The sequence below is a fragment of the Pygocentrus nattereri genome, chromosome 19 (genome assembly GCF_015220715.1).
Source record: "Pygocentrus nattereri isolate fPygNat1 chromosome 19, fPygNat1.pri, whole genome shotgun sequence".
Lineage (NCBI taxonomy): Eukaryota > Metazoa > Chordata > Actinopteri > Characiformes > Serrasalmidae > Pygocentrus > Pygocentrus nattereri.
Window position 1 is genome coordinate 7,442,792 of NC_051229.1, and position 26,648 is coordinate 7,469,439.

General features: G+C 41.0%; 1 protein-coding gene across 2 annotated transcripts in view; it reads left to right on the plus strand.

The window, feature by feature from the left end:
* The window catches only part of LOC108430157 (MAGUK p55 subfamily member 7), a 79,728-nt gene that overhangs the window by 21,598 nt on the left and 31,482 nt on the right, over positions 1-26,648 (plus strand). The window contains exons 8-15 of one of the 2 annotated variants that reach the window (XM_017702458.2): positions 2,766-2,844; positions 3,343-3,428; positions 3,598-3,672; positions 3,813-4,009; positions 6,769-6,833; positions 15,368-15,379; positions 15,606-15,644; positions 26,391-26,561. In XM_017702458.2, the coding sequence (XP_017557947.1) occupies positions 2,766-2,844; positions 3,343-3,428; positions 3,598-3,672; positions 3,813-4,009; positions 6,769-6,833; positions 15,368-15,379; positions 15,606-15,644; positions 26,391-26,561 (724 nt within the window). The remainder of the gene's footprint in view (positions 1-2,765; positions 2,845-3,342; positions 3,429-3,597; positions 3,673-3,812; positions 4,010-6,768; positions 6,834-15,367; positions 15,380-15,605; positions 15,645-26,390; positions 26,562-26,648) is intronic. The other variant, XM_017702459.2, reaches the window with a different exon arrangement.

Genomic DNA, 26,648 nt, shown 5'->3' on the forward strand with positions numbered 1-26,648 from the left:
GAACTTAAAGACGTGTTTGTTCAACTTAATACAGTATCACAAATTACTAAAAAAATTAGTTTAGAAAAAAATTCATTTCAGGCAACAAATTACCTCAGATGATTTGAGTAAACTTAACTTATTAGGGTTTATAGTGTACCCCTAGATGTGAACACGCAAAATGGAGGGATTAGGGCTAAGTGGTGGGGCAAGGGGTGAAATTGGATTGGACCTAAATCCGCAATTAGGATTACTTGGATTTTGAGAAGCAGAAAATACAGTCAACTTCCATGACTGAACTGAAGGCGTGGAAAAATATCCCTGCGGATTTCTTTGTAAAGTTGAAAGCAAGTCTCCAAAAAACAGTGAAAGCTGTAATAAAGACAGTTTGGACACACTAAATACTGAAAAAGTGTACAGTGCTGCTTGAAGGTTTGTGAAACCCAATTTTCTATATTTCTGTATAAATTTAATGTAATACTGGATCATTTTCCTCAATAAATAAGTGAAACTTTTCTTCTTTTAGGACGAATATATGCAGCAATCTAGAAATTTCTGAAGGGTTCACAAACTTTCAAGCACCACTGTAGTATATTTAGTTATATATAGAGTCTTATGTATAAGCATCTGTTAAACTTATCTGTTATATTTTCTACTTTTTTTTTTTACCTTGAAACATTAATAACGTGTTCTTAATGGTCATTTGACTGGATTCAATGAATAAAAGGGAGGTCTCTGTTATTTTACTTTATAAGATAATATAAGTTAATATAAGAGTTTTGAGCTCTCCTTTACATACCAGAATAAATGTGACAGCATTGAGAAATCATGATATTAAAGGACGAGACTAAAGATCTGTGCTTTCCTGCCTCGGTATTAAAGAGTTAAAAGACAGCACCTCTCATGATGAGGCACCAGAAGCTTCTCCAGAAGAAGATGTTATTTTGCACTCCTCACTGGGGCTCTGGGACCTATGATTAGAAACCGGTGGCCATTCTGGCCACTCCTTTGGTCAGAGACCCTCTCTGGGTCCTCTTTCCCTCCTGCATCAGCACTCCAATGCTGCCTGGTTGGGTTGACCACCAGATTCCCTTACTGTTTGCCATTCTGCTGCCTTGCTGGAGGCCGTGTGGGGCCATGAGGCCATGGAAGGAGATTTTCTGAGAGGCCCTTTACGGCCTGAATGGTTGTCTTTCCACACAGTTTGGACAGGAGTTTATTTTAGGAGCTTGCCTAGTTGTTGACATGTGTTTGAGGGCTTAACCTAAACAATTGTGGTTTAGGAGGCAATGTTCATCACAGTGGGCCCTTTGGCAGTGCTGGGAGTAGAAGTGCGCGGGATACAAAGTTTCTTACATGGACGTATTGTGCGGGGCTTTTCTTTAAGTAGGTGTGAGGTGAAAATGAGATCATGATAATTGATGTGGAATTGAGGCAAAACACTGTAATGCATTTTATTAATCAAGGCCAAATAAAAGCTCGAGGTATGGATTGAATGAACATGAAAGATTCATCATTTTGGGTGCTGATTTTCTTCTAATGTGGCTTAAAAGACATGAATCAAATGTTTGACATGCAATGTCAACAAACTGAAGGATTTTAACAACAGTTTCCTTGTCTGCATTTGAACTCTCTTTTCCCTCATTAAGTACATGTTTTCCTTTGGTCCAACTCTGTATTTAGCCTTCTATTCCTGCTGTGTAAACTTTAGATAAACAGAAACTTGTGACAGTGTTCACACTTAAGTTGCTAGTATGCCCTTTTATCGACTTTTAATACATAATATGATTTAACTGTTTAACACTGAGGCAAAAAGTGGGTATTTCTACTCTTCTTTATTTATTTTAGGCTAATTTCTGAGTACTGTTGACATGTTTTTTAGTACAGAGGGAACACAATCTGACAAAGTGGAAACTTTGTGTAGTATTATTTTACATGTAAGTACCTTTTCGAGCAAACACACACACGAATAAGACACACAACCACAACCTTTTCTGTCCGTTTTACCATCTTGGCTGTAAATATGACTCAGTATGTTCTGATGTACTAGCCTAGGCTAAAAATATAAGAGAAAACACAGACTCACTTTGCTCTGCTTTAAGCTTTAGCTCAGCTGTAGCTGCTTTTCTCGCATCTCAGGAAACTTTTTCCACAAAAGTAGAATAATGTCTTGTAAAATGTCTCTCAATGTTCGATTTTTATGAGGCTGAAGTCGCTTCTCATTCACCAGTTTCTTGTTCTAATGTTCCCGTTCTACCTTATCCTACCTGAAGTGCCAGAATGTACCTGATGCACCATTTAAGGTGGAACTGGAACATTAGAAGCTGTCTTCAACTTCGCTACTTTTTTAGTGTTTGACAGTTTGTCTCGTTGCAGATTAAACGTATCAGGAAACCTTTTAAGTACAAATAAATCCATTATTATCATTGTTCATCTCAAATCCTCTCTTTCTCTTTTTGTTAGCTACTAGCAAGGTGAGACTGTTGCCTGCATTGCTATAGTGATGAGCAGTCTGCATGCCAACCAACAGCATTTAACAGTATTTATTATTAAAACTATGTTAGATCAATCAGCAGAGCTTTATTTTACTGCAAAGGAGGATTATTTTATATTTACCTAAAAATCGAACACTGCAAGAGTTACATGTGGCTCCAGAGCTGCATGTTGCCAACCACAGATGTAGTTAAACAACACCTTCTGTGGAATAGTAGCATCAGTGATAGTTATAAGTACCTCATAACTCCATGTAAAATCATTTCTTGCACTCCACTCATTCTGTGTTGTAGGGAGCCACCATCAAAAAAGATGGCATTGGTGGCATTGTGGTAGCCCGGATTATGAGAGGAGGCGCTGCGGACAGAAGTGGTGAGCAGTAGCATGTCCTATGCACTTCCCATGTCTCAGTGAAAAGGTATTCTTGAAGTGTTCTTTGTTTATTATACCAAATTCTTTGGTTTAATTACCATTAGGTATCTTGAGGTATATTGAGTTTTGCCGCAATTCGATTAAACTTCATTTTGGTGTGACTTTTAACAGCAAATACGCAAATATGAGTGGAAAACCTTATTTCCACAACAGTATAGATGATAATTCAGTGAGATATTTCCATTTGATATTTTATTTTTGGCCAAAACATGACTACATACATTATTGAATATTATTAAAATGCATCATGCCTATGAGATCAATTATAATCAAATTTAACATTCATCAATCAAAATAAATGCAGTTGAATCAGTGCCTTTTTACGCCGATGCTAAATACAATAGCCTTTCCATTTGGTCTCCGAGAACATCAGCTGCATTCTCCTTAGGTCATTGTGTCTGTAAGAAGCTCAGCTAGCTTGGGTTCTCATTGAATTAGGTCTTATCCACGAGGGGGACAAGCTCAGGGAGGTCAATGGAGTTCCAGTGGAAGACAAGAGACCAGAGGAGATTGTCCCCATACTGGTACGTGTCTCTTTATTGTACTGTAGGCTATGTGTTTGTTTCTGAGCATTTTCCCGTGGCCCACGGCTCTGTTTTCTATTTATTCTCATTTGGGATTCAATCTGATGTTCCAAATCTGTACTTTGTGTGAGGTTCCAATGGAACAGCATCTTGCTTTCACATCTTCCAGGCCAAGTCAGATGGGGCAGTAACCTTCAAAGTAATCCCAGGCACCAAAGAAGAATTGGAAGCTGAAGACACCAAGGTAGCATGTGTCCCTTTATCAAAATTACACTGTTTGTAAGGCACAGCTTTCTATAATTCAGTTTGCACCACCAGATAATCAGGACCAAATGCAGAGGGAAATTTGGTTCAGCATCAAAGAGTGTTTGTGGATTCTTCTAGATTTTTGTCAGGACGCTTTTTGACTACAACCCAAAAGAGGATCCCGCTATTCCATGTAAGGATGCAGGCTTGGAGTTCAGAAGAGGAGACGTGCTTCAGATTGTAAGCCAGGAAGACGACACTTGGTGGCAGGCCAGAAGGCATGAGGATCCCAACCTTAGAGCTGGACTGATCCCCTCCAAGCAGCTTCAAGAAAGGTGAGGGAAGTCCAAGGCCACACGGAATAAAAGTCATGCATTGACTTTACTCTGTTCAAATGTGTATGTCATTTTCACATATATAAAATACTCTATATTGCCAAAAGTATTCACTCACCCATCCAAATCATTGAATTCATGTGTTCCAATTACTTCCATGGCCACAGGTGTATAAAACCAAGCCCCTAGGCCTGCAGACTGCTTCTACAGACATTAGTGAAAGAATGGGTTGCTCTCAGGAGCTCAGTGAATTCCAGCGTGGTACCGTGATCGGACACCACCTGTGAAACAAGTCCAGTCATGAAATTTCCTCACACCTAAATATTCCACAGTCAACTGTCAGTGGGATTATAACAAAGTGGAAGCGATTGGGAACGTGGTCAGCCGTGTAAAATGACAGAGTGGGTCAGCGGATGCTGAGGCAGTTAATGCGTAGAGGTCACCAACTGTCTGCAGAGTCAATTGCTACAGACCTCCAAACTTCATGTGGCCTTCAGATTAGCTCAAGAACAGTGTAGAGAGCTTCATGGAATGAGTTTCCACCAAGTGCAATGCAAAGCATTGAGTGCAGTGGTGCAAAGCGTCACCACTGGACTGGAGCAGTGGAGATGTGTTCTCTGGAGTGATGAATCACGCTTCTCCATCTGACAATCTGATGGATGACTCTGGGTTTGGCGGTTGCCAGGAGAACGGTACTTGTCTGACTGCATTGTTCCAAGTGTAAAGTTTGGTGGAGGGGGGATTATGGTGTGGGGTTATTTTTCAGGAGTTGGGCTCGGCCCCTTAGTTCCAGTGAAAGGAACTCTTAATGCTTCAGCATACCAAGTCGATTTTCGACAACTTCACACTCCCAACTTTGTGGGAACAGTTTGGGGAGTTTGGCCTCTTCCTGTTCCAACATGACTGCACACCAGAGCACAAAGCAAGGTCCATAAAGACGTGGATGAGCGAGTTTGACGTGGAAGAACTTGACTGGTCTGCACAGAGTCCTGACCTCAACCTGATACAACACCTTTGGGATGAATTAGAGCGGAGACTGCGAGCCAGGCCTTCTCGTCCAACATCAATGTCTGACCTCACAAATGTGCTTTTGGAAGAGTGGTCAAAAGTTCCCATAAACACACTCCTAACCCTTGTGGAAAGCCTTCCCAGAAGAGTTAAGGCTGTTATAGCTGCAAAGGGCAGGCCGACATCCTATTAAACCCTATGGATTAAGAATGGGATCTCACTCCAGTTCATATGCGTGTGAAGGCAGACAAGTGAATACTTTTGGAAATATGGTTTATCTTCCCAACAAAAGCTGCTCCCAAAGATGTCATTGACAGCATGTTCCCTTTCAAAAAGACAGAAACATTCAAACAAGCGACTACGCAAACTCACCTCAGCTTCCTCACTATTTGTGGGCATCTTAAATAAGTTTCCAAAACAGTAGTTACAGTGAAAATGGGACTCCTAACAACAGTGCAAGTACTTGGCAGACCACCAAAACTGCCCCCATCTTAGCAGATTTTGCGATTGCTGCTTTTCTCCGAATGCGTTCAGCTGTCCTATGATAGTGAGCGGCACTTTGAAAAGATGTGGTGGCGCTTCAAAGGTCTTGGAGCAAGCCTGTGTTAGCCATCCACCTCCTAACGTTGATAGTATCATGTGAAAAGAGGAGTCCTAACTAGCGAGAGGAGAAGACCAAATTGGGGGAAAACTGGGCAAAAATTTAAAAAAGCTTTCGTCTTTGAGAGAGAGGAGAAAATCAAGCTGCTTCAGATCTGAAAACACATGTGGATGTCCATCCTTCCACTTGTTTGGAGACTTCTGTTGTAATTTTCTGTTAAATATGTTTTCTGCTTTTTTCTGACATTGAAAAATGAATAACGTCTTGCACAGGACTGCGTGTTTTAATGTTGTCAGTTTCCCTGATAGCATGGAATGGTACAGACCCAGTGAACAGGAAAGGGAAAAAATGTTTTTCAACCAGTCAAATTTTGTGGTCGGGAGCAAACTGATATTTAATCCATCAAAACAGTTATTGGAATAAATTTGTAAGCTGAAAGACGAAACTTTATTCATTAAATATATTTTCTTCACGTTGAAATTCACGAGTCGAGTAAATTCAGTGCGTGACTTTTCGGTGTGATAAAAGCAAATAAACAAAGAGTGATACCAACACCACTGCAACAGCATTCTCTGTTGTCAGGTTCCCATTCAAACTCAATCAATCAGAGCCAAGCTCAGTCGCTGCTCCTCTCATCATACCGTCCAAGGAGATGAGACATGGTCAGTGGCAGACAGGCACAAATGCTCAGTCTATCAGTCAAAAACACATGTCTCATGAGAGCCGCAAAGCATCCTCATCCACATTTTAGGAGCCCCATCCATTACATTCAGACAGGTATGTACTGGCTTCCAAACAATGATGGGAATTTCTCAGGCAGCTGCTCTATTCGCTATTAGTGCATCTGCCCAGATCAAGTAATCACGCAAAATAATGGCACAGGTGCTGATGCGCTTTGGACACAGAGTGGATGGAAAATCGTGCGGCGCTCAAAGCCGATGATGTGTATTACAGATTTTAGGTCTAGTAGCAGTTTCTTGGCAACCTTCTATGAACCTGGATGCGGAGGTTTTCAGCAGGCTGTGAATTGAGGCCTTTGTGTTTTAAGTTTGGTGGAGAGAAGCACGGAGTGCACTGCATGGAGAGGGAAGGTCATGGATCTGGCTATGAATGCGACGGTTTCAGATTAGCCCCTGTGTTCTCTCTGCAGGAGAGTCGCTTTGCAGAGGCCCGAAGCCCTCTTCCACCCAGCGAGAGTGCCAAAGCCAAGCGCCGGTAAGCTCATTCATGTGTGATGATGACCAGATCTGTATCACAGGCTACCTAAGGACAATGCATACTGAACAGATAAGAGCAGTGCTGCTTGACAGTGAACAGTACGATGCCCACCAACAACGACCCCTTTCGCTGTTCTACTTCACTACAGCTAAATGATGTGTTATGTCATGAACTATGCAACAGATGTATTTTCTAATTTGGGGTACGAAACATTCTGCGCCACCCGTGATGAAGTCAAGTCTGAAGTAGTGCGTATACTGTGACTGACACAATCCCGGTTAGCAAGAGTACCCTAGCCAGCACATAGCAATCTAACTACAACACTTTAGCTGTATAAATACCTGTAATCTATCAATGTAGATCCTGAATTGTTTCAAATTTAGTAGCAACCTACAAGACTGGTTATGAAACTACAGTAACATTAGTATCAAAGTGGAATTCCACTGATTTTTAAAAAATTGTACATCATTCACTTGTTAAGAAGTAAGTCATTCAGAGTGGTTCGATGTGAGATGGTTAATATTAGTCAAACTTTGTGGCACAGTGTTGGTGATAGGAACCAGGGGTCACAATGTCTACAAAACAAATCCAGCCATTTTATTTACTGTCTAAAATGACCAGTGTACGTACATGTATCGTGTTATTTTTTATTATGTTCTTTGAGTACATTTTGCCCTGCATGTACCTCACCACCATGAATGGATTTAAAAATGATCTTTTAGGCCAAAACCTTCTATTATTACACGATTTCATGGTAAAACTTACTGAGTAGGCCCTTTCAGGGGCATTACGTAACGAGTGGGAGCGATGATGAGGTGGACGCACATGCTGAGAGAAGCGAGATTTATTAAGGGCAAATCCATTATCAGGGTCAAAACAGCCCAGGGTCGACGAGCCAACACGGAGAGGTCGTGGAACAGACATGACGAAAATAAACACAGACTAAACACACAACAGAAGTCAGAACATACAACACCAAACAATACCATACAAAGACCAAACAGCACAAAGACCAGCAAACTCACAGGTGAAAACACAGGGCTGAAGTGCAGGGAAACAACGAGGGTTGACAATACACAGGTGGACAACACAGATGAGAGCAATCAAGGGCGGAGTCAAGAAACAAGGGGGCAGGACAGGGAAGAATCAAAACAAAGAAACCCAAAACAAAAGCACATGGAGGACTGGGAGAGGCCAATCATGATCTGGTTCCTGTCACAGAGGCCAATCTGGTTCCTGTCACTACCACTGTGATCAATTCAGGCTCGGTATGTTTCTCCAGAACAGACCACTCTGAATGTTACAATTATGGCAACATTGGAAAAATTGGTGGAAGTCTCCTTTAACTAACCAGGATTGGTTGATCAGTCGGGACCAGGCAAGCACACAAATATCTCACTCAAGGATTTTCTTGCTGCCGCAACAGAGCAGAAAAGAGTATTTTTCTTTGGAACTTTGATGTTATGGAGATGCTGAAGTGGCGCTGACTACTTTTTCATGTTCAGTTCTACTGCCAGCCTAAAGAAGAGGGAGGCAGAGTTTTATTTCCGTGGCTATCAAGAACTCAGCTTCAGTGTTAATTTGCTACTTTTCACTTAAAACAGTGGTAGTGGCCGCTTGTGTGAATACCTCATGCAATGAGCATTTTTAAGTGGAGTGAAAGAAAATAAGAACACTTTAGTGATTACCTATTGGATATTTGGCTTGTTCCTGCATATCACAGTCATAGACTATACCTCTGACCTAATGTCTATTTTTCAAAATTAAGAATTCATCCAAAAAAAAAAACATGCATTCTCTTTAGGCTCGAGTGTTCTTCATCATGTCTGAAGACATACCGGCAAAAAACCCAACACTTTGAGAGACTGGAGCAGCTAAGATAGCAAGGGACCATGGCTGAGAGATGGAGATAGATGGAGATTAATGGAGCGAGTTTGAGCCAGGGCTGTAGAGCGCCTCTCTCTTGAGACGTGAGTGGGACGAACAAACTTGATAGCGCTCAAGGAAGTGCTGTAAATCCCAGTTGCTCTGCTGGACACTTTAAAAAGTGTTTTACTGTGTGTGAACAACACGTCCACCTCGAAAGCCCGGAAAGATCTGTGCTCAAGGTCATCAGGATTGTAGTTCCTTTTGCACACACCACTGTTCTGAGACTTCTGAGCACACTCACTTAAGAAGTGGCATTTTTCTCGCCACCGCATTGATTAGTGTGATGCAAATAGTTGGCAGAAAATATTATGTATGTACCCTTTTTTTTCAAAATAGGAATCAGTTGAATTTGCTGAAAAAAATATGTATGTACAGTGTAAATTGAAATATTATTAATTAGACATGAAAAATGACTTTTAGACATTTTATTCAAGATTTTAATATTTTGGGAATGACAAATGGTAAATATGGAAAATTATGGATGTTAATTAGCACTTAAATCCTGGTGCTAATCAGCTTTTTTGGGTTATTTTAAAGCCATCTACAGCACTTTTCATCATTCTGGACCCATCTAGTGTTTCTTCATTTTGGCTGACTTCAGAGTATTTGAGACCTGTAAGGTGTTAGAGTATAAGCATCGTTTATAATCGTTCTATACATGTCAATCAAACTCATGGATAATGCTCAGAACTCATCCCAGACTTCGTCCTGAACCGTACAGTTCAGGCACTTGAATCAGCCTGTGCTTTCAAAACTGACAACTCTATTTCAGTGGATTAAGTGAATGTTATTGTAGTTTGCCATAAAATGACCAATACAGTTAAAGAGAAAAAAAGCAGATGGGTGGATGCGGTCTTATCTGGAATATTCGTCTCATCTTGAAAAGTCATCTCACATCTGTTCAAAGTCAGTCTTATAAAAGCCCATCTGTGCTGGCTGAAGAGAGAGAGAGAGTGACAGCTGCCCTGTAAGTCAGGACCTTTTCACACTGGTGACCGCAGAGGACGCAAACACACATTGATTTGTTTTCAAACCCTGTCAAAATTTTTACATTTCAGTTCAAATATTTGTCAAATTCAGTGAAAAAAAGGCACATTCAAATGTAGAAATTGTTAAAATGTTAAACGCTATCTGCCGTGGCACTCACCACGTTCTTGACCCATTATCATGTAGATGATGGGTACCAGGCACATGGTAGAACATGGCATAAATAAACAAAACAACAATATCAGTCTGTTTTGGCATTAGTTTAGTTTTAAAATGTTTGGGGATATTTACAAACATCCACCAGCTCTTCAGTAAATCAGTCAGTCTGAACAAAGTGATATGTTTACTTTATAAGCTGAATAAAGCTAAGAGGCAGAAGCACGTCTACTGCAGATGGACCAGCCGGCGCTCCAAAGGTGGGTATATTGTAGCACAGTAAGCCAGCACTCATGCAGTATTTATAAGGTAGTGAAGCTGCTAGTTTAACTCCTTTATGAAATGCTGACCTAGTTATGCAGCCAGCCACTTGGTTTATAGAGTTTTCATTACGCTTGGTATGCCTGCACATTTTCACTGACCACTCTATTTTAGCTTTAAGAGCAAACATGATAAGACCGGAATGGGGGATTTTAGGATGTCATACTTTTTCCAACTACCCCTTACCGACCCTCGCCCATCCCACTTTGAGATCCATTCATTTCTAAAAGCCATGAGCTTCATTTGCAGCTGAACTCACTAATGTATCCTACTTGCATCTAGAAAAATTATTTATTTAATATTCTTATATATTTTAATATTTGATGAATAAGCAGAAGTAAAATTTGTATTTATTTTCTGATCCCAAATGACAGACCAAATGTAACCAAAAAGAATTGATTTTATTCATTAAACAAGCACACACAATCTCATTGATGTGAAGCACCAAAAACTGGTTGAGAGTTAATAGTGCCCCTTGTGGAGACTCCTCTGCCTGCTAAATGTGAGTGAGTGAGTGAGTTACCTATGTAATTACTTAGTTAGTTAGTTAGTTAGTTAGTTAGTTAGTTAGTTAGTTAGTTAATTACAAGTCCATGAAGTGCTTTGCATCTAATTATGAAACACTTTTGTAAAACTTTGGTTCTCCTAACGAGGAAAATTTGTGTCCTGAAAATGTACAAAAAACAATCACACACACAGGAACTGAAATCTGGGACAAACCACAAGGTCACATGAATGCTACCTGTTAAAGCTGAACCTCTGTGTTACCACTTTTACTGCCCCCTAAACAGCATGAACCTCAGTCTGCTTTAGAAAACTCCAGGTGAAAACATGTCAAAGATGAATACAGCTGGATCACAGAGAGCTGGCAGTTTCCAAAAGCCACTGTTTTTGCCTTGCGCCAGTATGGTGGGTTTGAATGTCGATGGCCTGCTCTCCCTCTGTCACTGTGTCCTTAACCAAGGCCATGCAAACACGGTGTGAGCTTTGGCCTCCTACTATACCCAAGATTCCCTTTTTACGACATAAAAGCATGTTCTTCCTCTTCCAAGATAATTTGGCTTTCTCTACTCTTTCCGTTTTTACAGCACATCCCTCACCAACCCTGTTATCATTACAATGTTTACATCCAAGAGGGCAGCAAAATGAAAGAGCAGCGATGCCCAGAGGTGTCTGGCTATGTTAAGCCAGTCCAGCCAGTCGTACGTTCTGTTTCTGTGATGTTCCAAATATAGGCATTAAAAATGCCATCACCAGCACACAGATTATACAGCCGAATGATTGATGAGGTGCATGACGTCAAGTTTTTTCATGTTTTTTATAACAGATGACCGAGTTCAAAACCATATGAACTCAGTAAATGTTTCATGTATATTGTCTAAGCGCATAACAGGCATAACATGATGACCACCTCCTTGTTTCTACGCTCACTGTCCATTTTATCAGCTCCACTTACTGTATAGCTGCACTTTGTAGTTCTACAGTTACAGACTGTACTCCATCTGTTTCTCTGATACTTTGGACAGTCCACCAACCAAAAAATATCCAGCCGACAGCGTCCTGTGACCACTGATGAAGGACTAGAGGAGGACCAACACAAACTGTGCAGCAGCAGATGAGCTGTCGTCTCTGACTTTGCATCTACAAGGTGGATGGACAATGTAGGAGTTTCTAATGGAGTTGACAGTGAGTGGACACAGTGTTTAAAATCTCCAGCAGCACTGCTGTGTCTGATCCACTCGTACCAGCACAACACACACTAACACACCACCACCACATCAGCGTTACTGCAGTGCTGAGAATGATCCACCACCCAAATAGTACCTGCTCTGTGAGGGTCCATGGGGGTCCTGACCACTGAAGAACAGGGTAAAAGGGGCTAACTAAGTATCAGAGAAACAGATGGACTACAGTCTGTAACTGTAAGTTAGAAATATGACAAGAAGAGTCAGGAGACTGGAGCTTCGGCGTTGACTGGAGTTTATTTCCACATACAGAGTATGGATGAGCATGGGCACAGCCTGGTCATCAGTGTATCACCGGTCTAGTCTGGTCAGCAGTCCATTCTAGTCCAGTCTTCAGTCCAGTCTGACAAGACTATTTTGGAAGGACCTTATATACATTGAAAACTAAGGGGGAGCAAGGAGTGGGAAAAGGAGTTTGAGAAGGGATAAGGAGGGCTTGTAGAAGGAGAATATGAGTAGAGATGTACGGGGTAGAGATAAGGGGGGGTGATTGTTGTCATCTTAAGGTCGTGAGACAAAGGGTCATTTCAGTACAAACAAAAGTGATCAGATGAGGTGAGAGTGCGACCGGTTTCACCTTTCTGCCATTTGCTTAAACTCTACAATGAACATGGTAGCATAAGGGGAAACAACATACAGTGAGTCCAAGAAGTATTTGATCCCTTGCTGATTTTCTTCGTTGGCCCACTAATAAAGACATGATCATTCTATACTTTTAATGGTAGATGTATTCTTACATGGAGAGACAGAATATTAAAAAGAAAATCCAGAAAATAAATCTAAGGAATATATATTAATTGATTTGTATTTCATGGAGTGAAATAAGTATTTGATCCCTTAGTATTCATTAGCAGTTCTGGCTTTTACAGACCAGTTAGACACTCCCAATCAACTTGTTACCTGACCTGAAGCCACCTGTTCTCACTAATCACTTGTGTGAAAAACACCTGTCCACAGAATCAGACAGATCACACAGGTTTCAAGTCTCCAACATGGGTAAAACCAAAGAGCTGTCACAGGACCTCAGAGTCAGAATTGTTGACCTTCACAAAGCTGGAATGGGCTACAAAAAGTAAGTAAGGTGTTGGATGTGAAAGTAACAACTATTGGTGCAATTATCAGAAAGTTTAAAGAGTATAACATGACAATCAACAGACCTCGGCCCGGTGCTCCAAAGAAGATTTCGCCTCGTGGGGTGGCAATGATGCTGAGAACGGTCAGAAATCGTCCTGCAACCACTCGGCAGGAGTTAGCAAATGACCTGAAGGCAGCTGGGACCACAGTTTGCAAGGAAACAATTGGCAACACTTTGCGCAACAATGGATTCACATCCTGCAGTGCCCGAAAGGTACCCCTGCTGAAGGGAGCACATGTGGAGGCGCGCCTCAAGTATGCCAATGATCATTTGAAAGATGAACCAAGTTATTGGGAGAAGGTTTTGTGGTCAGACGAGACCAAAATTGAACTTTTTGGCCTCAACTCCACCCGCCATGTGTGGAGGAAGAAAAATGCTGCCTATGACCCCAAGAACACTGTGCCCACCGTCAAGCATGGAGGTGGAAGCATAATGTTTTGGGGGTGTTTCTCTGCCAAGGGTACAGGGCTACTTCACCACATCACTGGGAAGATGGATGGAGCCATGTACCGCACAATCCTGAGGGACAACCTCCTCCCCTCTGCCAGGGATCTGAAAATGGGCCGTGGTTGGGTCTTCCAATATGATAACGACCCTAAACATACAGCAAAGGCAACAAAGGATTGGCTCAAGAAAAATCACATTAAGGTCATGGAGTGGCCCAGCCAGTCGCCAGACCTCAATCCGATCGAAAATCTATGGAGGGAGCTGAAGGTCAGAGTTGCCAAGCGACAGCCCACCAACCTTCGTGATTTAGAGAGGATCTGCAAAGAAGAGTGGGCCAAAATTCCCCCTGGTGTGTGTGCTAAACTTGTGGTTAACTACAACAAACGTCTCACCGCTGTGCTTGCAAACAAAGGCTTTGCCACTAAGTATTGAGTGTGTTTGGCAAGAGGGATCAAATACTTATTTTCCTCATTGAAATACAAATTAATTAAAATATATTCTTTAAAATTATATTCTGGATTTTTGTCTTGATATTCTGTCTCTCCATGTTAGAATATATCTACCATTAAAAGTGCAGAAGGATAGTGTCTTTATTAGTGGGCAAACAAAGAAAATCAGCAAGGGATCAAATACTTCTTGGACTCACTGTATATTGAGAATATTTTCTCTTAGCTGATAAAATTGACAATGAGCGTAGAAACAAGGAGGTGGTCATAAAGTTACGTGTGATCGATGTATAGCATATTGTAACTATCATGAGAAAACCCCATATCTCTAAAATGGTAACTTCGTAAGAGAGCAGAAGTTTTGATCTTAACTTTAATGTAAGTTAATGTTATAAGATTTTATTTAACCTCATTTTGGACCCTTTTCTTGATCCATTTTTGAAATGTTCACACAGTTCAACGCAAGCGGCATTTTCAAGAGATGTGAAATAGATGGTTGAAAATTTAGAAGATATTGCTGTGTTGATCATGTAAAGTACCATGTACTCGTTTTATTTATTTAATTTCCAGTCAAAACGTCCATTAAGTATTCATAAGTGAGCATTTTCAGCGTTAGAAAACCAGTAGAACACTTTCTTTGAAGAGAAATTACACAAAGGCCTCAACAACTAAATATAGAATTGCTCAGTATTTTGTGTGGCCACCTGTTGCCATAACAGCTTCCATTCTTTTCAGGAGGCTCGCTTTCAGTTTTTCAATCTGCAGGAATATTTTTCCTCACCTCCTCTCAGAAGTTGGTTTAGCAATTTTTGTTTCAGTAATCCCAAACACACTGGTCTCTGGTGGGGTCAACAGGTCCATTGTTCTGAGGGCTCCAGCAGCTTCTTTGTGTGATCTGTCCATCTCCTTTTCTCAGTGAGGTTCTTCTTGACAGCTACACGTCCTTTCAGACCCACCGCTCTGAAGCTTTAAGTGCTGTTTATCTGATGGTGGCAGCTTTGGTGGTCCGATGGGTCTCGCATGGTTGTTAAGAGGCCCATTTTCTCTGTAGCTCTTAATCAATTTTTGAACTCCAGATTTGTGAAACTCTTATTTTTTCACTTATTTTCCTTTGGCTTTCTCCTTCCTTCTGCAAGTGTTATCTTCTATTTAACATCTCCTGAAAATGAAGACCTTTTTGACTGGAAATTAAAAAAAAAAACCTACCTAAAAGACCTCACACTTTTCATTGTATGACTTACATGTGTAAAGCTTTTGATGAAGGATTCTCTCTCTCTCCCTCCCTCTCTCTCTCTCTCTCTCTCCCTCTCTCTTTTGCCCTTACTCTACAACCCCTCCCTCCACCCTCTCACTCACACTGAACAGACAATGAGGAAGGTAATTCATCCTTTCTTTGTACCATGGATTATTTGCTCACCTGTAATTTTCCACTATTTCAGGCTTAAACGTTTATATCATGTGAAAAAACAGTAACATAGAAATTTCCCCTCTTTCCCTTTCATCTGTGGAATTACGGGCTACCACCTCCCTCACTCACAATTATCATTGTTTAATTAAAAAGCACTCTTTCTTTTCTTTCTCTGTCCTTCTGTCACATGAAAAGAAGATGCAGACTATGGGGCCATAAGCGGAATACACATAGGTGAGGACTTTATTTTATTTTGTGTGTGTGTGAAAATATCTACTCGTACATTCGTACATTAACCTCAATATAAATCTTTAGTCACTTGAGACATTCTGTTCAAGTTTTTTTTGTACTAAATTGCAGTTACAGATCAATTCTATTCAAATCTCATCTGTTAATACAGGTTTTCCTTTGCGACCAGTTATTCTTATTGTGTTTTCAGTAGAGCTGTCAAGTGATTAAGCCAGTGGTATTAGTTGCATTATTTTATGTAATTAATTGTGACCAATCAGATCTGTATGATTTGCTTAAATTAGAGCTGAAAGGAAAGCAGTGCATGTTGTCATCACACTCTCATTTATCTCACAGCTTGTGGATTCTTGTGGAGCGTTCCACTTTATATACCACAGGTGTCCTGCAAGCACTGTCCAGCATAGACGTTTAAAAGACACTTAACAGCTGCATTTGAACACAATGGCTACTATTTTGGATTATATCATAGCAACATTCCTCACGCTGCAGCTGGGCTTCAGCCTCCACTGTTACAGATGCTTTGCTGAATTGAGTTAGAAAAATATGGTAACTGTTAAAAATGGTGTTAATAACTTATCATGTTAATTAACTTTGAGCAGCCCCAATATTCTCACATAGAGACCTAGGCCCAGTCCCATTTCGTATTTACATCCCTACCCCTTGCTTTTGAGTGTGACCTTGCCTCTTAAACCGGAGTTACAAGGGGTAATGTTTGAAATCTTCCCCTACAAAATGGGACATTACTTCTTTAACAGGCTACTAGCGCTGCTCTGTAGGCGACCCTGCCCGTCTGCAGTGACAGCAGAAGAGGGTAAAGTTCAGCTCCTCACTGCTGGGCTTTAGTTACATTTAGGGAATTAAATGCCTTCAAAGAGGGAGGATGTGACAGTTATTTATCGTTGCACACGCCTAATTCTACAGTGACATGAAGCTGAAGTCAGCTGTTCGCCAGCTTCTTGTTCGAATTCTCCTGTTCCACCTTAAATGGTACAGCAGTTCTGATGCCTGAGGTGCCAGAATGTAATTGCTGCCCCATTTAAGGTGGAAGACATCAGGATACTACTACTGATTTGGTCCCACTTTATATTAAGTGCCTCTATAACTGTGTAGTTACACATGAATAACATATGCAACAACACTGTAACTACTGATGATTTAGGCAATGTTACAGACGGATTACAGAAGGACAGCCTGTATCTTTTACACAGGAACTTTCCCGTAGTGTTAAAGCTACACTTTATATTAAGTGGACAGCTCCTGTGTAGTTGTTATGTAGATGTAGATGCTGTGTAATAATGGAGGGGTAATATAGACGTCACTTTGGGAAATGCAACACATTAATTAATGTCATATAAGTTCCATGTTAATATAAGGAGTCGTGTGCTGTTCTGTCACATATACATACAGACTGGTTTAAAGCTGAAACTGGTTACAGCGTCACAGCACTAGCAACAGAAATGCTATCTAAATGTTATGAAAGCTGGCAGATACAGTGGTAGTAATGTCTTAATGGAAGTCATTACAGACTTCCTTTTACTGCTGAGCAAAAATGCTGTTCCAGTCTGATTACAAGTGTAATTACATTTGTGTTATTACCCTTGTGTAGTTACATGAGAGAGAACAGGCTGTTACAACTATTAAGATACAGTAGGGCAATTACAAGGCAAAACTGAAGTCGATACACATGTGTAAATACATAATGTGTACAGCTGTAATCGTGACCACATCATTAGTAGTTACAGTGTTGTTACATATGTTGTTCACATGTAATTACATAGTTGTTAGAGACACTTAATATAAAGTGGGACCACTGATTTTGTTATGCTTGTTATGAAGAAAAGGACTATAATACATTGAAACAACAACTAAATGAAGACAATACAATGGTTATCGTATTTGTTTAGCGGAGAAAAGGCTCACATTTGTGGGTTACTTTGGTCGCTCACACAGCCATCTTGCCGGTTTTTCTTTTTCTCTTAATACTGTCTGGAGTTGTGTCTCTGAAAAACCTTCAGTTGGAGGGCCAGGCAGCCCTAACACTTTGCCCTACCCCTCTATCGCAACACAAATACGGGACACACTACCCCTAGGCGTGAACTAGAAAAACAGAGTGCTAAGGGCTAAGTGGTAGGGGCAAGAGGTGAAATGGGATCAGGCTTTAGCAAACGCTAAGACTAAAACTCATAAATGTGCAATAATAATAGTTTTATTAAGTGATACTTTTTTGATCCCACAACCGGGGAAATTCCACCTCCACATTTAACCCATCCGTGAAGTGAAACACCACATACACACCAGTGAACACACACACTAGGGGGCAGTGAGCACACTTGCTCAGAGCGGTGGGCAGCCCTATCCACGGTGCCCGGGGGAGCAGTTGGGGGTTAGGTGTCTTGCTCAAGGACACCTCAGTCATGGACTGTCGGCCCTGGGGATCGAACCAATAACCTTCCGGTCACAGGGCCAGATCCCTAACCTCCAGCCCACGACTGCCCCAATATTATGTTAGCAGATAGAATCCTTTGCATGCAAAACTTGAAATTAATAAATGTTTGATAGTCTCTCTCATCAAACAAATCCATCTCATGATACATTTGTACTTTTGGGTCTGCTCCTACATTACTGTTCAAATAATGTTTATTCAAGGCTCGGGCCATTAGTTTCAGATTTAGGCCGGTCTGGTTTGAGCATTCATGTTAATTCATACTGCATTAATAGCTCCAGACTGGGTGTCTAGTACCGGCCCATGGGTGATAAAACCCATCAGTGAGCAGGAACAGGCTGAGTGAACATGCAAGCACCCAGGCTACTATATGAGTATACCAGAAACACGTCTCATTTTCTTTTCCCTGGCAAGCAGGAGAGCGTCCCCCGCTTCAAACGTCAGCTTGTCCACAGCTAATCTCAGGGACAGACACAATGGCCAAAGCTTGCATCAATCCTGCTGCGACCCTTCAAGAAAACATGCTTAAGGCATTATGACCAGGTCGAGCTATGAAGGGCTCATTCTGCTGTAGGCCAAAAAGCTTGAGATTTATCGCAGCAATGGTTTAGCAACTATGTGATGGAAAATTGGATGCTTCGACATGGACCTGAGCTTTTGGTAGTGCTGGACGCGTTTTTTGCGCAATTGTCGATATTCTTGAGTAAATCTATCCAGCAAAGCCTCCTCTGAAGCGCAGAGATGCTGTTCGTACGCCCTCACGCAACGAGCCACGACCCACAACCCAGAGCATTGTGGGATAGGAGAGGGGTCACGGAGCAGGGGATGGGTGAGATGTTTAAAAGTGAGGGGAAACCTGGAAAAGGTATCAGCAAAAATCCCAATAAGATCCAGACATGGAAAACAGGGGCACATTAAAAAATAAGCTGTATTTACAAACCAGATTATTTAATCAGTATGCAGTCCCACAGGCTAGAGGGAGCCAAGACGCTAATGCATGGTTGAAACTCCAGATTGCTTTGCTATTTCTCCAGATCCTTTGGATGCTTTCAGTGTCAGGTAGCCACAGCATATGTGCATTAGCAGACTCTGGTTATAAGGCAACCAAAGGGCTTCATTCACCAGATAATGGTTTTACCATACCAGTTAATGCAGTCGATCACGTCTGATATCTCGTACATTCTATCTGTAGCTGATGACGGATGATGTAGATGACCTACGTAATGAAGTTAAGTTCAGTACGCAGACTGTGAATTAAGGCAATTGATATCATTGCATTCTTCTTAGCAAGCCAGTCTAGATTCCATGGGCTGGGATGTGGTGTCTGTCTCCACTGGTCCTGGACCTCTCAGCTAAATCACTGCTGCTGCTGATTTAATGGATCTCACATGAGTGGCTCCCTGCCATGGTGGGGACAAGAGGGTAGCAGGAAAGAGATTTCTCTCCCTCCTTCATAAAGTCTATCAGGTCTGCAGTCTTGGTCCACTGAGGCTTACAATGAAGACTTCTTCTATAAAGTTTTCATGCTATGGAAAAGAGAGGCTCAGCTATTTCCAGTCATCCCAGGATGAAGCCCTTTCTTTCTTTGTCTGTGTCTTCTCTCTCTGAGGTGCACTTGTTTTGTACTTGTACCTGTGCAAGATCAAGATTCCTGTCTATTTGCAGTGCACATTGCTGTCAGTGCTATGTCGGAAATGGTTAACAACCCAAGTAGCATCTGGCCAGTGGTGGGCCTGTGGTGTTCCTACTCATTGATGGGGCTGTGAGAGGTTGGCTGAAAAGTTGTGTAGTACAGTAGGTAGTTGTGTATGTAAACCTATAAAGCTGAACTTTACCCTCCTCTGCTATCACTGAAGACGGGCCGGGTCGCCTACAGAGCAGCACTAGTATCCTGATAATGAAGCAATGTTTTTTTAATTTGAGAGTTGTCCCATTTCGTAGGGCAACATTTCAACCATTACACTCGATGACACTTGAAAACAAGGGATAGGGGTAAAAAGAAGAAATGGGATTGGGCCAAAATATCCACAAGTGTTTGCTCACATCAAAGAAGCTGGTGGTGTTCTCAGAACAATGGACTGGCCACCACAATATCTGTGTAATTTAAGTCTTAAGTCTTTGTTTCTTCCACTATCTTCTTATTCGATGTACACAAACTTTGTCACATCAAAGCCCATGTATCCAGTTTTTAAGAAACCGTATCCAAAACACGAAAGTTCTTTTAGCACATAATAACAGAGAGCAAGACAATTTTACCCATGGACTCCTACAAGCGTCTTTACAGTAAGCCATGCGGCTGTACCCACGGCATGGATCAGTCTTACCACATCCTTGTGGTGAGTGCTCAGCTTTGGAGCAGCCCATGCGTGAAGAAGGCTTAAGCCTTGCCGTGTTCTGGTTGCACTGTTTTTGGAGAGTGGACATGTGACCAGAGCCATCCTGGTCTCTGAAACAGGGCGTACTCAGGAACTCTAATCTCTAGATAGCAGGTCCTGAACAAGCTTTCATCATCATGTCACACTCACTATTCAGCAGCTGTGGTGAGGCTAAGAGGCCTTGATCTATCCAGTTGCTCAAATGTCTTTAAATAAGGTAGAAACATTGTTGTAGAGCTCATTCACAGCGCTCTAACTAAACTTCTTAGCTAACCAAATTGTAACATGAATTTTACCATTGAAAAGCCTTTTTAGTTGAAGATTAAGCTTAATCCTGGAAATTGGCCCATTATGGCATTTATAGAATCACAAAGATGTAGTACCACAGTAAAAGCTAATTACAACATAGCCGACTAGATGCTGAAATTTGGGAAAATGTCTCTTGTTATTTCAAAAATGTTGTACTCCACTTCCTAAATACTTTTTGACAGATATTAACTGTGTTAGACAGCAATGTCTGATATATCAGAATTATGTTGGCTGGTATTATATTTGTTTTACTAATGTGCTGACTAGCATTGACTTGTTGGCCTTTCCTAACTACTAGTTAGGACGAATCATTAGAACACTAATCTGGCTAAGGAATAGGGGTGCCACAACTTTTTAAAGTCAACCGTAATGTGATAACAATTGATGTTGACTAATCATTTACATTTAAATTTATGGCATTTAGCTGACGCTCTTATCCAGAGCGACTTACAATTTGATCATTTTTACACAAGTAGGCGAAGGAGTCTTGCCCAAGGACTCTTATTGGTATAGTGTAGGGTGCTTACCCAGGTGGGGATTGAACCCCAGTCTACAGCGTAGAAGGCAGAGGTGTTAACCACAACACTAACCAACCACTACTAACTAACTAATAACTAACTAATCACTGATGACATCATGAATAAAAATGGAATGCTTTTGCACCAAGTGACTCAAAAAAATCCAAACTCCATAGATCAGTAGAGCGTGCCAAGCACTTTCCATTGAGCCCTGGGTCGTATTGTTAGCCATCAGGGAACAGAAGGTACAGACACCAGAATCAAATTTGTACCCGACTTAGGCGCACCTTAGGTGGCCTTGCCGAGACATTATCCCATTTAGGACACCGTTATCTTAACGAAAACTCAGAGTAACTTCACAAGATTACAGGCCAATACGCCCCCTCTCTAACAACACATTTTATTGTAGTCTTCGGGAAGCCAGAGATAACGATGTTCAATATCTGATCTTTAAAGCTCTGTAGATCGGCGGAGAAATCTTAGAACCAAACGGAACTCTGCAGGTCGATGTTGTTAGTATCAAAATCAAGTGATCAGCAACTAGTTGATGTCACGCTTACAGCGTCATCACGAGCAGACTAGTCGACTAGTCTGTTTAGCTACAACTACAACAAGAATGTTCAGTATTACGTTGTCTTTTTCAAACCTCTTCCTGCAGTTAGCACAACGACGTTCAGCTCAGACAAAACCATGAACAGTTTTTTTTGTTTGAGGTTCTACTAGCAAACTTATTGAATGGCCTAGTCACAACTAAGTTTGTCTCATCTAGTCCTACCTAGGTTAGACCACCTATAAACAGGGGTCACATCTGAAGTTTCACTTGTTCACAACGGGCCCAGCACTGTGCAAGAAAGGGCATTAGGTGTGATGTAGGTGAGAACATGTGGCTAAATGATGCAGACCAGTCAGATCAAGCATTTACTGCACCTGTTTGTTTTGCTTTGCTAGATTTTGTATTAAACCGCATTTTTTGTTCCTGTCATTTCATTTGTTCTTTTACAGTCTGTCTTGAAATGCTTTTCTGAGTTTTTGGGTAGAAATTGTACATGATCCACCAGGAATAATGAACAATTAAAATACGAAACAAACTATAGAGGGTTAGGGTTAGAGGCAGGGTTAGGGTTAGGGTTAGGCTTGCATGTCTGGCTATACCAGGGGTCGGCAACACGCTATACCAGGGGTCGGCAACATTTTTAGATAAAAATAAAATAATTCTGGTTTACAGTAAAACAAAGCTCGGCTGATCATTCAACAGTTTTAAAAATAGATGGTCTTAAACGCTGAAGTTAATGAGTAACTGCTAATTCACCCTTTAACCCTAGAGGTTGGTGCGCAGACTGCTGGTCACCATAGCAACGCAGACAACAATATGGCCTAGCTAGTAGCTAACGAAAAGACAAAGAGAAAGATTTAAGATGGAACTTGGATAATTTGGATTTTATTTGTATTAATAAGCAGTCTGGCTGGTTGCCTGATATGTTTAACCTGCAACAATCAACTGCTAAAAAAAAATAAAAGCAGCTAAAAAGTTGTGCAGCTGGAATCAGCTTCTTGTTCGCCAGCTTCTTGTTCGAATTCTCCCGTTCCACCTTAAATGGTGCAACAGTTACATTCTGGAGCCTAAAGCGCCATTTAAGGTGGAACAAGAAGCCGGCAAGCGAGAAGCGACTTCAGCCTCGTAAAAAGTTGAACATTGAGAGACATTTAACAAGAAACTGTTCTATATATGGGAAAGTGTCCTGCTGGAGATGCGAGAAAAGCAGCTATAGCTGAGCTAAAGTTTAAAGCAGAGCAAAGTAACTACTACTGCATTAACCTTGACATATTTACAGCCAAAATTTTAAATGGACGTAAAATGTGGTTTCATTTTTGCTGAAAGGATAAAATGGCTCTTCTTAATATTTGGGTTGCGACCCCTGGGCTATACTTTTAACCGGTTTTTCTAATTGGCTTTGTAAAGATGTCCCTATATGGACGTCCTCACTGTTTCAGTTCTTATGCTCTGAACGCACGAAACGAGAGAAGAAGTGGAAAACTTTTTTCTCCAGCCTTCTTGTCACAATGACTTTTTCACTGATTGTTATGAGTAGATCTCAAAGTGTTTTACAACCTGTCTGACTGATTCCATGCGGCGTATCACTAGTTTGAGCGTAGACCTGCTTTGAAAGGGCAACAAGCCCCACATTCCTACCACAGCAGATGTCAGAGCAGATTTAGACTTTTCTAATGCTTTTTAGAAAGCTCCTGTATGCTTAGCCTTGAAAAAAGTTAGCGTAAATCTATCAATCCGCTCATATAAAATCCACTCCGATGAAATCCAGGATTGTCTCGCAGCCACAAGTTGCCCCCCCCCAAAAAAAAAAAAAAAAAAGAATTATTACCTGGAGACTCGTGCTCAGAGGGAGGCTATCAGCCTGCACAAACAAAATTCATTTTTTGGGAACTGGTTTAATTATTTTCCTGTCAGGCCCTCCTAACCTCTGATTTATTTACACAGAAGCAGTCTGGCCTTGAGGCTGGTTATTACTCTCCGTGTGACAGAAATATCTGGAAAAGTTTAAGAGATTTGGTCGGATTCATATCAGTGTGGCCAATCAGACATGTATTTTTACTGGGTCTACTACAGCAAAGGGCAGCTGTGAGAGTAAGAGACATGCTTGATGTGTGTTTTCATCAGTGTTATGTTCAGACCAAAGCTCAGTCTTCCAAAAGCTGATATTTAGTAATAGCTTTGTGCTCTCTGTGAAGCATTTATGATTGTTAGTATAACCACGTAACTACACATTCATTGTGCAACGTATGCTGCACTGAGCATTTAATATTTATGCTCCTGGTGGGAAGTGTACTATAAGTCACGTCAATTATTTTTGAGACTACGGTAAAAAAAACAAGTATATAGCCTGATTCATTATCCTCTCAACAAAAAAACACCCGCAAAACAGAAGACGCAGTTAGGAATGCAATACACTTCTTGATTCATATGTTAGTTTCAGAGTGTCTCATGTCTATACGTTCTGTTTATGCCACTGAGCTGGACAGTCGCATCAACTTTATGAGTTTGGAGCGATCGGAAAGCCTCAGATGCAGCGCTGTAGCTCGCCTTAAGCAGCGCGCTTGTGGTTTTGTTATGTTGTGGAAAGTATTGGAACGATGTGACTTCTTTTTCCATTCCAAAACTCTTGACTCCTTTGAGCATACACAAGCATTTTGTGCTCATTAATCATGGTGTGAAAAGCCAGAAGCAACATATCAAGTGTCCTTGCATGCGTCTGGTGGTTAAGAACTAGGATCTGTCACCATTAAACAGCAATCACTGTCTATACGTTAGATGGTTTATGGGTTGATAGCTTCCTTATTCGGCTGCCGTGCGGAGCAGAGTAGTGAGATTTCTGCTCCAAATAAGATAAATATAACTTATGCCAGTCGATTTTGCCCTGACATCTTTAGTACGCGACACAAGCACATTGTCATCATATTAAAACCTTCATTTTTCCACCGAGGGGCCTTTATACTGTGTGAGGGTAATGCTACCGAAACATCCACTTTTCTGTCCAGCCATAGGTGTCACTGGTGTAACCAGTCTTCGTTGGTGTTACACACTAGAAAGGTAACGCCAGTGACATTTCTAATGAAAAATGCATTTTACAAAATGCTACAGCGCATCAAACCTCATGTCGTCAATCGTGGAGTATCCACCAAAATATGTCATTTAATCATTTGTATTCAGTTTTTTCACATTTACCTAAGAAGAAAGTGGGTCACACCAGTGACGTCAGCTAAAAGCTTCATATGAAATCATGAGCTAAATGAGAAAATCTCTGAGAACTGAAAGACACAGTGGACCTACCTTGTGCTTTTCTTCATAGATCTTCAGAAAACAGGTGAAAGGAAGTCAAGCGATGTCATCGGTGTGACTTATTTCAAAATAAGAGTTTTTTTATTACGCAGTAACACCAGTGACACGACTCCTGGGGACCACGACTTTCATTTTATATCTTATAATATTTATTTGCCATTAGCTTTCGTCATGTAATTTAATTCATATATTTCATAGCCATGTATAGATGACTCCCGCGACCCTGAGGGAGAAGCGGCTTAGAAAATGTGTGTGTGTGTGTGTGTGTGTGTGTGTGTGTGTAGATGACTGTAGCTAAAATAACAGAAAAACATTTTTTTCTTCAAAATACAGCACTCACTCTTTACACATGACTGTGAGGATGAGCTCTTCTGTGGTGCTTGGAATTCTGTATGGTTGATTTAAAAACCAAAATTGCTAAATTGAGGCTTACGAAGGTGTAACTGTTAAAATAACATTGTTTTATTTTAAAATATAAATAAATTTATGACCCTAACATGTAATACATCTGAAAACGCTAGGGACATAAAAATGGATGGTGCTGTAGAATGAACCTGTGAATATTTCACCATGAGTGGACCAATAGATATGATCCAAAATTAGGAATAAAATTTCATTACATTAACGTAACCGTTACTGAAAGTTAAGCGCACTGGGCCTCGTTCACCAACCGTTCCTAAGAAGAAATTTCTTCTTAAAAGACACAGACAGAGAGTTTTCACGAAGATTCTGACGTTCACCAGTGTTTTCTTATTTGGGCTTTGCTTTTAGGTAAGAACAGAATCTACACACACTCAAGAGCACAGAGGTGAGAACAAGAACACGTCATGAATCCGACGTAAACGTTCTCCTAGGACTTTCCTCAAGAGCAAATTTAAGAAAAAACAGGAAAATGTTGCTGAATGAGGCCCGTTTTCTCAATTTCCATTTCTTTTGGTGTATTGATGTCCATAAATGTTCTACATCTCTCTGAAACCCATTTCCATATTCATTATGCGTATAACTCTTATTTCTTTTATTGTGCCATTGATTGCTATCCAGTGTCGAGCAGAGGAGTATGGATTCCCCTTCTGAGTATCTTTCTCTTAGTGTTTCTTCTTCTTAGGACTTCTTTAGCAATTTTTAAAAGCTTTTTTTTTTTTAAAGCTGCTTTGTGCCAACACCAGTTGCAGAAGTGCTATAAAAACACACTTGAATTGGATTGAATACAAATTCTGCTCTTTCTTCTAGCTGGTTTGAGGAGAAGTTTCCGGCTAAGCCGGAAGGACCACAAGATCCATGATACCCAAGCAAGATGGACAAAGAGTGAGGGTCCAAGGGCCAGGAACATCCCCAGCTATCAGGAAGTGGTTCCTTACAACAGAAAGCCAAGAGAATCATACCGTTTAGTGCTTCTGGTTGGTGAGTTCACGACAGGCTGAAGGTTTAGGGGCGTTTGGCTTTCTTTATTAGAAATTAGAAATTCAATACATTTTTTCTTAATGCAAA